At 36.9% G+C, this 12,229-nt stretch overlaps 1 protein-coding gene across 1 annotated transcript; it reads right to left on the bottom strand.

Annotated features, from left to right (window-relative positions):
- Positions 1-1,309: 1,309 nt before the first annotated feature.
- Positions 1,310-11,093, bottom strand: LOC120888523 (trafficking protein particle complex subunit 13). Its single transcript, XM_040281711.2, has one exon. It carries the CDS (start codon positions 7,593-7,595, stop codon positions 6,834-6,836), a length of 762 nt encoding a protein of 253 aa, XP_040137645.1. The 5' UTR covers positions 7,596-11,093; the 3' UTR covers positions 1,310-6,833.
- Between the last annotated feature and the right edge of the window lie 1,136 nt (positions 11,094-12,229).

Here is a 12,229-nt window from a genome sequence, read left to right as displayed (position 1 = left end):
GGATTCTATAGGCCATGGTAGTCACAAAGCCAATCCTGATATCCATGGGGCTGGAACATAAGCCTTTCCTAGTGAGGGGCCCCAAAGGGGGCAAGTATTTCAAGCAGTAATACAATTTATATGAATTCTTTAGAAAATAGAAAAGGAACGTAGCACTCAAAACATTTAAAATTCTCAATTTCACTATTAGCCAAATGCAAATCAAATCAATCATCTGTTGGGTTGAAGTTGAACAAAAAAATTAATTGATAACTATCCAGTATGAGTTAGAATGGAGGGAAATGAACAAAATTTTAAACACGGGATTTTATTTTTTCCATATTTTTATTGATGCATTATAGTTATATATAATGGTGGGATTAGTTTTTAAATATTCATACATGCACACAATATAACGATATAATTTGGCCAGTCTCATTCCCCAGTATTTTCTCTTTGCCTCCTTCTTCATCCTCCCCCGATCCCTTTTCTCTACTATACTGATCTCCTTTTGATTTTCACCTCCCCCGCCACACACCTTCCTTTTCTGTTTTCCTCTCTAGCTTCCACATATGAGAGAAAAAATATGTGCATTAACCTAAGTTTGGCTTATTTTTCTTGACATAATTTTTTAAACTTCCAACCATTTTTCATGTAAATGACATATTCTTTATGGCTTAATACAACTTCATTGTGTATATACCACATTTCTTTATCCATTCATCCATTGATGGACACCTTGGCTAATTCCATAGTTTGCTATTGCACACACTGTTTTTAGTAATGTAAATTGGAATTTTGGAAGAATAATTTGATTGCACCTATAAATTTTTTAAAAATTTTATATATTTATGCAAACAGTTTCATTTTTCTGGATCTATCCCACATACCTGTCTGCTAGTACCTAGTGTTAACAATGACAGGTATATGAAGCCAGTCTAGTTTTCATATCCTTCAGTCCATGTTTCCCTATTCCTCACTTTGGACATTTTTAGAAGTTTCTACTTAGACCTGCTCCAAAATTTCACTACGATACACCATATTGTAGGATCTTTTCACACTTATCCCAGGTACCACTCAATGGGCCATTTCAGTTTGGGCTATCTGATGGTTGTCTTTGCTTGTTTGTTTGTATTTTATTTCTTCCTGCAAGGTATCTATTGGCTATCTTAAATTGTTTCTCAATCTCTCATGTTTATTGTCACAATTGCCCTATGCATGCTTCTCATTCTCTCTCTCTCTCTCTCTCTCTCTCTCTCTCTCTCTCTCTCTCTCTCTCTCTCCCTCCCTCCCTCCCTCCCTCCCTCTCTCTCTCCTCTGTTTTCCAGGAGATTTTACTTATGACTAACATTATAGGACTTTGGAAATATGTGGATAAAGATACAGAGACAGAAGACAAGTAGTGTGAAAAAAGTGAAGAAAAACAATGATATCATTAGCTTCTTTTTATTTATTTGTCTTATACTCGACAGTAGAAAGCTATTCAATTTATTGTACACAAATCGAGCAGAATTTTTCACTTCTCTGGTTGTGCATGAAGTAGAGTCACACCATTCGTTCAATCATACATGTACCTAGGGTAATGATGTCCATCTTATTCCATTATTTTTCCTACCTCTTTACTGCCTCCCTCCCTCCCCTTTGGTGTTAGCTTCTCTTAATTAAGCTGAACTATACAAATTTGGTGAGATTCAGTCTTTTAAATTGAAACATGGTAGTTTCATATTGTTCACATGATACATAATATACAAATGAGACAGAACAAGATATAAGAACTAAAAATAGTATAGTAAATAATACTTCAAGGAGGGAAGTAACCTAAATTCTCAGTTTTCATAAAAGAGCCAATAGAGCAGCTTATAATAATCAAAAGAGGGTGTTGAAAACCTCCTGGTAACCTGAATGCATCACTGAGACCGCATATTTTCTTGTGTCTTTGAGACTCAGGTGCAACACATTCTAGCCTTAGTGGTGAACGGATTGCTTTCACTAATACTACCCCACATTGAGCAGCATAGCATGGAGCAAGACTCTATTTACTGGAGTAAGACAGGGTGGTAAGCACAGGACTTTGCCTTAGAAGTGCCAAGTTAGCAAAAGCTAGCAATGGGGAGATCCTAATGATGCCTATGCCCTGAGCAGTCCCACAGATAAATCCTCTGAAACAGCCCTAAGGTTGGGCAGAGCACACAACCCCAGTCTATTTGACCTCTATTACAGTTAGCATCACCTGTGGCTGGTTGCAGTGGTCTAGGGCCGTTAAGTCCACCTTGGCAGTAGATAGCCAGTGAGGGTGTGGGCCTTGGTTTTACCCAGCGCTATGCTAGTCTTGGCAGGCTGTGAGTTCAGGGTGTGATGCAGCATTGCAGTTTTTGTAACCACAGTGTGGCATAGGAAACTGGGGCTGGTTCCTTCATGGGATACTGTCCAGAGCCAGTAAGAATTCCATGGTGCTTGACTAAAGGTTGGTGACTGTGGATGAGGCATTTGGACCTATCTCAGTCCCAAGAAGAGGCTTGTAGGGATGAACTATCTTTGTAGGGTTCTCACCCAATTCATGCTGAACACACCTACTATATATTTGGGGAAAACCTGGGCGTGGATTGCCCTCTAGTGATAAAACAATAGCAACACACCAACAGAGGACTCATGGCAAACCTGAATTTCAGGAACAATCCAGTGCTGAAATAGCAGAAGTGAATACAAGCTCAGAGAAAATAAGCAGCCCGTATGAATTTCTGGAAAGACAGGCACAAACAAAGCCATATTATAAAGACTATAATAAATGCCTAATCCTTCGATGTGCAGATGACTTTCCACACCAATAAGCATCAAGAACTTCTAGGGAACCATGACCTGATATAAAGGTCAGCATAGCATAGAGCAAGACTGACCACATAGTAACCAGTAAGGGGCAATTCTTAGAAAATGTAAAAGAGATATTTTTTAAAAAAACTAAATGAACTTTAAGAGAACACAGAGAAATAATTAAATACTACAACAGAGAAACTTGACACAGAGATGAAAGCAATTTTAAAAATCATGAAACTCCTTGAGCTAAGAAATATTAAGGAAAATTAAAAATGAGAATTATTTTTAATTTATTTCTTACATGACAATAGTAGAGTGCATTACATACATAATTATCCATTCACAGCACAATTTTTCATAACTCTGTATAGAGTATGTTCACGCCAAATTATGCCATTATACATGAGCTCTCATTTTTTTGCTTACAATTCTTAATACACCTTTATACCACAAAAAATGAGAATTATTAATAGCACAATAGATCAAACAGAAGAGGGAGGTACCTCCATACTACTTGAAGTTGGGGGAAGGGTGATTCAATCAACTCTTTCCTTCTTCAATGTGTCTTTTATACTAAAACCAGGAATTATGTTCTCTTACCTGGCTTCCTTAGTTCTTGTGAAGGTAGTTTAGTGCATTAACAGCTGTTCAAATTGCTATGTCTTTGGAGATGATCACCACAAGATCTTAGCTACCACATTGTTCCATCTCCTGGAGTCATTATACTGCTATATTTAAAGAAACAACTTTATTCTTCAGTCTTTCATTTACCTATAAGTTTTTTCTTTAGAAAAGCATTCCAAAAATTATATAAGTACTGATTTTTGAGAATACAAGGTATGTAATTTTAAATGATGATGTTTTCCTTAAGGCTTTACCCTTCAACATTGTTTTTAGCATTTAAGCAGTAATTTCTAGGTATAGAAGCAATTTATAAATGAATTATCCATGGAAATAATGGAATTTAGGAGCTCCTGTTATGGTTTAGATCTGGAATGCCCCCAAAGGCTCATGTATTGAAGGCTTGATTCATAATTCAGCAATTTTCAGAGACAGGGCTATTGGTAAGTGACTGGATCATAAGGGCTCTTACCTCATCAATAGATTAGTCTATTGGTAGATTCATAGCTAATGGCATTATTGGTAGATGGTGAAAACTTCAGGAGGTAGATCCTAGTTGGAGCAAGTGGGCCTATAGAGGCATGTCCTTATAGGATACATTTTGTCCCTTGTCTCTTTCTATCTATCTTTGCTTCCTGATTGCTAGGAGGTGAGCAGCTTTGCTCCACCACATCCCTCCCCACCACAATGTTCTGCCTCACCACAGACCTAGAAAAAAATGGAACCAAGGGAGCATGGATTAAAACCTCTGAAATCACAAGCCAACATAAATCTTTCCTCCTTTAAGTTGTTTTTCTCAGGTATTTTTGAAACAGTGACTAAAAGCTGAGCACATTTTCCCTGCTATTATTGCCTCTGGGTTACTGTATTATCCCTCTTCCTGCTTTTCTGACTCACTGGCCATGCTTTTATAAATAATCCCTTTATTAAATTTGGCTCTATATTTTCCATTGAGAACCTGACTGATAAATAACAGGGCACCCTCGCATGCATGTGCATGCACATGCACCACATATACCTAACACAACTACCCCAGAAGTCCCATCATAGACACACTATGACACTTAAATAAATAGCATCAAATCATGGAACAGAATTTTGTACAGATGGGGACAAAGATTTTTGATATCTTTGAGGGGAAATTATTAAGAAATCAATGAATCAATGAGAGGTAGAATAAAAACCAGGGATTAAGTAATAAATGGAGTACATTTAATATCGTGTTTGTATGTTAGACTTAACTTTGTGAATGGTCATTTTTATATGTCATTGGTATATGTGTTGGACTACATACATATAGAAAGTTTTTCTAATACATTACCATGATCAAAAGCTGAATTTAAATACAATATAACACATATAGGTAAGATAAAGGGTTATTTTTCTTATATTCAAAAACCTTATATAAACTGATTAAACTAACATAAGCAGCATAAATCAACATTTGGCAGCAGTTTGTAATGTTATTGTAGTCAATTGTTGATCTTTTCCAATATGTCTTAACAGTTTTTAAAATTTTTTTCTTTTAGTTGTAGATGGTGACGATCAAACCCAGTGCCTCAAATGTGCTAGACAAGAGCTGTACCTCTGAGCCACAGTCATAGCCCCTGTTTTAACACTTTTTAAGAAAAAAGATTCCTAAGAAATGATAATTAATATTTTTCATGTAATTAACTATAAAATATTTATTTTATACCTTGAATTTTTATGTTTACAATTTTATCCTATTTGAAATACATATTTGTGAATCACATGAAGGTTGCATTTTTTACTCAAATGGAAAGTCATTTGTTCTGTTTTCAAAACTCATGCTACCATTTTGAAGGGAAAGTTACTTGGATTGCAAGTCCTAGGTCTTTGGTGTACTGGATTTCATTACTTAGAGAATAACAATTTACTATAATCAAAGAATATTTTCTATTAATGTGAGGTTTTCAGGTTTTTAAGGGTATGAATTTGTGTCTGTTTCAATGACTCAAAAAGTAGGGTTGGGCTATCTGTTGTAGGAATAGGGCTCCTCCAGACATGGTCCTGTACCACAATGTTGATTTGTATGAGAGTTTGAATTTAAGTGGAAACCAGTGCTCTCTGACCAATGTCCTGTTCCAAGAAAATACCAAGTTTTCATGAGTTTCCAATGTCCCAAATCTTCATGGAAAATCCCATCACCAGTGAAGTTCTCTTTGCTTCCAGCATCCTATAGACTTTATAAAGAAAATCTGTTTTACTAAAACGTATATATAATTCTAATGATAATATTTCTTTTAAAACATTTATGATTTTAAAAAGTTCTTTCAAGATTATTTTGCCAAAATGGTGAAATAGGATTTTTTAGAGCATGTCATGGAAACATCAATTTAAACAATTATTCACGTATGAAAGTACTTTCATAGGAGCTAAGAACATCAGATAGCACAGAAGTAGGAAAAGATGTATTGAAAAGGATAGGGAAAAATTATGAAGTAATGCACTCCTCTATTGTGATGTATGTAAGAAATAATTTTTTTAACTGTCAAAGCAGATTTCGTTTAATGAGAAAACATACACAGCTAATATAATGTACAGGAGCCAATCAGGGTAAAGGTCAGCAAGGTGGGGAGAATTTACATCTACACCCATCCTACAGGCAAGTAAGGGGACACATGAGCTGTCCTTGAGGGCAGAAGGGTTCTGAGCCTATCCTAGAGGTGGTCCGATTCTTCATCACAACCCATGGCAATGCCTTCTGACTAATCGTTAGGTGCTCTCTTAGCCACCTGTGGCCCCAGGACTGGGAAGCGAGTAGCAGCCAGCAAGTTAGGTTTCCTCTTTTCTGATGCAACATGCCCCACGTTACATCATGCCCTACATCTCCCCCATTTTGTTTTATTTGCAGGTGTTTGCCTTACTCGAAAGTGTGCCTGTCTTAGGTTGTCCCCCTCTGGGGACCTTACCTGTCATTGACTACCACTCTGGCTCTTCAGGCAGTTCACCTGCAAGGTCGGCAGACCCAAGGGGAAGCTTTAAGGAAGGGAGATGGCTATCGCCTATGAAGGAAACCTTTTTGCTCCCGGCTTACACCTGCATGTCCTGATAGAGGCCATGACCAACCTCATAGGGTCATAATTTTTTAAAAAGGATAGGAAAGTCTGTTTTACATTACCTGCACCACCCCTTCCTCAATACTAGGTAGCAGAGCATGGAGAGAGACAACCCCACATGGCAAGGAGAGACAAGTGAACAAACTCCAAACCTGGCACACTCCAGATTGTTCTTTCTGAAATCAGCACACGTTTAACTCAAAAACATGCAAAATCTCAAAGGAAATGAATTAAAATAATCTGCCCTTATACTTATTGTTAGTTGATCATTTTTTTGCTGGATAAAAGAATAGAAAGCTTTTCTGTGAAACTCTCTTGGAAGCACAGCATTGAAAAGTCTCTTCATTTCATTTTAACGATGGAAGGTACTACAAAGACATTTGCAACATCATCATAGTCATATGTTTTCCTTAATACTTTGTCTGTTATTCGTATGCCAGAAATACTTTGCAGGCCCAATTTTAAGGACAGTAGTGTTAGGGTAAAGCAGAGAGATGACTTTGTGGGCAGCTTTCCAAGATACCTTCCTGAATTTCCACACCAACGAACAGAAGGTGTATCACACATTTTCAAAACCAATTTCATTTTCTTATCACTACAGTTTGTTATCTTGCAGGTAATATGAAAAGGCTCTTCCATAATTACAGTATCTGGGATTTTCTCTAAAGACAGCTTTATGTTTCCATAAAATGGAGCCTCTCTTTCAAGCTGGATTGTCTGTAGTATTGCCATTTCACCCAGATTTCTTTTCCATAATATATCTAATTTTCCCATTTCCATTAGTCCCCTAATAGTACTAGCTTTCTCTGAATATTCTGGTTTCAGCTGAAGGTGGTATAAGTACTGGCGTCCTTCTGTTGATTGCAAAAATGTCCTTGTTCCAAAGGTACACTCATCTTCTCCTCCCTGGTTAACAGTATTTAATTCTACTCCAGTGTACATTTCAGATGGCTCTAAGGAAACCTTTTGTATAAACACAGTTGAAGATGACATATTCTGAATCTGGACTTCAAGAAATAAGTCACCCATTTCTGAATTGTAAAACTTGGTTTCAATGTCCAATGGTGAGGAGAGAGAAAATAAGCAGATTTTATTTAAAAACATTCTCTCTCCACAGTAAGTTGAATGAATAGACACTGAAGCCACAGGGACAGCTCTTCAACATCCATTACTTGGTCATGAATGACATCATCAATAGAGTTGGCCCCAAGTTCTGCCACTGTAGCCATGGAGACTAAAAGATGTAAGTGCTGAGTGCTCGTCTGAAGATCAGGGTTTTCAGTATTGTCTTTACAACTTAATTGCTATCACCAAGAATTCTCATGTAACTCTAATTTTTATCTCTTCCACGGAAATATAGTTCTGAGGATTTGTGGTGATGTCAATCTTTCCCTCAAATCTTCACAATTCTGGTGGAAATCTACTTTTCATGAGCTGGTTAGAGAAATTAGCAGACATGTCTCTATCTTCACAAGTGACCGGAGAGTTGATGAACAATTATGCTTAGTAGACAGCATCACTGAGTGTCAGAAAGATTTCCTGTCTGGGTTGATCCCTTTCCATTTTGACTACAATTTTCCTCATTGTTTTAAAATATATCCAGGATTCATTTTAATCAGATAGAGTAAGGTGACAAACACTGATATAAGTGCCTTGGAAAGAAGAGTTTATTACTTAACAAAGGAAAAAGGGCACAGTGCACTTCAGAGGACCACATGAGGAAATATTAGGGTTGATCTGGAGGCAAAAGAAACCAGGGGCAAGTAGAAGCACAAGTCATTATTATGGTTTCTGTGGGTAAGGCAAGGCAGGACAGGGAGACATAGGACTGACTAGTTTGAATAACATCAGCCGGCTCAGAGCTATAGAAACTGCCCCTAGATACCTAGTGCCTGGCCCTGGAGTAATAACAAGGCAAAAGAATAGTGGCTTAACCTGCAAGAGCTTAGTAAAGGACATAGTTGATAGCTATGGACTCTGAATTTGTTGGTCTGCATATGACAGGTACACTTGCGAGGGAGTTGTTTTCTGTATCTAGGAATCAGCTAGCTCTTGGATGGGTAGTCTCTTTGGCAGACCAGCAAGGCCCTGAGTAATCAAAGAATCATCAAATACAATAGCAAAACACAATATATACTTACTCACTCTGGTGACTGGCAATAGGATGAGGTATAGGGAGGCTCGGAACAAAGCAAGCAGGATTTTGCACAGAAGAAAGGACTCGGCCTCAAAATAACTCTTATGTCAATCAAAATAATTCCTATATCAGGGTCTGACCTGAGAAGTAGAACCAGTAGGAAATAGATAATAGATAGACAGATAGATAGATTTTTATTACAGGGAATTGACCTACACAATTGAGGGAACTACTTAAACAGTTCCTATAATGCTGTCTCAATGGATGGAGCTTCACATATTTACAGAATGGGTCACCTTTCTACCTAATTATCAAAATCTTCCTTTACTTAGATTGCCCTTTGGTGAGCATTCACACAGGACACTAGTATCTTCACATTCTGTGATGATGTGGAGATTTCTATCATATTTTTTCACTAGGCCTCTTCAACTCCTATTTTCCAATCATGTTTTATCCAAATCCTGGGCCTTTCAGACAAACTACTGGCCACAGTCCATAGATTGTTTTAGACTCTTACCTCTGGCCATTTCTCCTTCCAGTAAAAGTAAACAAGCAAGTAAGTGCACTGTTTGAAGTTTTATGCATTAAGAAAATGCAGTCCATTTACTGCTGCCCCGTTAGGGCTGCCCCAAAGTTGATTGCTACTGCTATGACTGTTGGGTCATGCATTTGGGATGCTTCTTCATACACTGTAGAATCTTCTTGAGCCTCATCTTGTTTAATGCTGCTGTGTACATCCAACTTTATAGCTGTATGGCTTGAATCACAAGACACTTTGGCTCATGGTTGCACATTCAGTCTCTACTCAGGCCCAATAGCAATCCAAAAGTTGTGTTTCACAAGAAGAGTAATTTTCTGCAGAGGATGGAGAGTATTTTCCCCAAAGCCTAAGGTTCTGCATGTGGTTCACTGTTGTGGTCCCCAAGCAGCATATTTACATGCCACTGACTCTTTAGACATCATGGAATCTGCTGAATTAAGTGGCCCAGCAGCTTTCATGGCATCCTGGACCTCTTGCAGAGGCTTCAATTGTTCTGGACTTAAATCAAATTAAAGTAGTCAATATCACAATAAACAGTATTTCTACAAACTAGAAATGGGTATTGGCAAATTGAAACAAAAATCTATCCCAGATTTCTAGTTTCTGGTGTGGCTTGTAAGGAGCTTAGATGTTGTCATCCTGTTTTAACAACAAACAAAAGCTGAACAAACTGAAAAATACTTTTTATATCCAACAAGAGAATTGAGACCATAAAGCAATAGGTATGTGCAAGTCTGAGAGTTAAAAATGCTAGTCCTGCACAATCATAGAGGAACCTGTATTCCTTTGTGAGTTTTATCTCCAGGATTTCTACCACATTGTCAAACTAAAGATAGAAAAAAAATATTCAATCTGGTAGGGTGTTATGGTTTAAATATGAAATGACCCCAAAGTTCATGTGTGAAGCAATGCAAGGAAGTTCAGAGGTGAAATGATTGGATTATGAGAGCCTTAACATGATCGCTATACTAATCCACTTGAATGGATTAACTGGGTAGTAATTATAGGCAGGTGGGGTGTAGCTGAAGAAGGTAAGTCACTGGGGGTGTACCTTTGTGGTTTATTTTTTATAAAATACATAGTTTATATTTACTGTGTATATGGAAAGTTTTTCTATCATTTTAGTTTTAACTTAGAGTCTAATCCATATCTTACAACAATCCGAAGGTCTACATTATTAATATTTTGTTGAGGATTTTTGCAGAGAGTTCATTGTTCTGTCTCAAGCTAGTGAAGCTCTTTATTTGCTTCCTTATGGCCATGTCCTGAGCTGCTTTCCTCTGTCATGCCCTTCTGCCATCATGTTCTACCTCAACTCAGGTCAAGAGCTATAGAGTCAGCAACCACGGACTGAACCTCTGAAATCATGAGTCAAAATAAACTTTTCCTCCTCTAAGTTGTCTTGGTCACAGCAGTGCAAAGCTGCCTAAAATGGGGTGAAGAGATATACATGTCCCACAGCATTCTGTTGTTTATTTTTATTTTCAAATTAACAAGTGTATAGATGTATTTTCATACATGATACATTGTAAAGTGGCTAAATAAAGACATTTTACAGATATATTACCTCACAAACTTAATTTTGTGATGAAAACACTGAATGTCTATTCTCTTAGCAATTTTCAAGTATATAATATGTTGCTATTAACTAGAGTCATCATAATTTACAATATTCTTCAACTTGTTCCTCTTTTTTAATTAAAATTTTGTGTCCTTGGACCAACATCTCCCCAATCCTCCCACCCCAGGCTCTTGGTAACCACCATTCTTTCTGCTTCTATGAGTTTGACTTCTATATTCCATATATAAGGGAGATCATGCATTATTTGTCTTTCTGTGTCCAGCTTATTTCACTTAACAGATGTATCCATCTTCTTGCAAATGACAAGACTTCCTTCTTTTTCAAGACTGAATAGTATTCCATTGTGTGTATGTACCACACTTTATTTATTCATTTGCTGATGAACACTTAGAATCATTAAATATCTTAGTTACTGTGAATAATGCTGTAATGAAAATGAATTTGCACATATCTATTCAACATACTGATTTTAGTTTGTTTGAATACATATGGAAAAGTGGCATTTCTAGATCATGTAATGATTGTTTAATTTTTTGAGGAAACTCCATACTGTAGTCCATAGTGATGAACCAATTTACATTTCCACCAGAAATGTATAAGGATTCTCTGTTCTTCATATCCTCACTAATATATGATTTGCAAACATTTTCTTTCATTGTGTAGGTTCTCTCATCACTCTGTTGATACTTTCCGTGGCTGTGCAGAAGCTTTTATGCTTGATATAATCTCATTTGTCTATTTTTGCTTTAAGTACCTGTGTTTTGGGGGTCATACCCAAAATAATCATTGCCCAAACTAATGTCATAGAACTTTTCTTCTGTTTCCTTTTAGTAGTTTTAAAGTTTCATGTGTTATATTTACTTATTCTTAAATGATTTTAAATGAGGTCTGAGAGGAAGTACTAATTTTATTCTGCATGTGGATATCCAGGTTTCTCAGTATCATCTATTGAATATAATTTTCCCCTGTTGTGTGTTCTTGAGAACATTGTAAAAAATTGACTATATATGTGTGGGTTTATTTCTGGGCTATCAATTCTGTTCCATTGGTTTATGTGTTTATTTTCATTCCAGTACTATACAATTTTGATTATTATAGCTTTGAATTATTTTGGGGGGGTACAAGGGATTAAACCCAGGGGTGCTTAATCACTGAGACACATCCTCAGCCCCCACTTTTTTGAGACAGGCTAAGTTGCTGAGGCTGGCTTTGAACTTATGATCCTCCTGCCTCAACCTCCTGAGCCACTTGGATTACAGGTGTACACCATAGTACTTGGTTTGAGGTAGATTTTTGAAATGAGATAGTGTGGTGCCTCTGGTTGTGTTCTTTTTGCATAAGATTGTTTTGAATATCCAGGGACTATTGTGGTTCTATGTGAATTTTAAGTTTGTTTTTCTTATTTCTGTGAAATACCATGAGAATTTCAATGGCACTCACAATCAATCTGTATATTGCTTTGGGGAATATACACATTT

Source organism: Ictidomys tridecemlineatus, chromosome X, assembly GCF_052094955.1.
Source record: "Ictidomys tridecemlineatus isolate mIctTri1 chromosome X, mIctTri1.hap1, whole genome shotgun sequence".
NCBI classification, from domain to species: Eukaryota; Metazoa; Chordata; class Mammalia; order Rodentia; family Sciuridae; genus Ictidomys; species Ictidomys tridecemlineatus.
The sequence above is the reverse complement of the archived record's forward strand: the minus strand, read 5'-3'. Positions and strand labels throughout refer to the sequence as shown.

Bases quoted from the DNA above. Each gene is read 5' to 3' on its own strand.
- LOC120888523 (XM_040281711.2), bottom strand. From the start codon at position 7,595: ATGTTTTTAAATAAAATCTGCTTATTTTCTCTCTCCTCACCATTGGAC.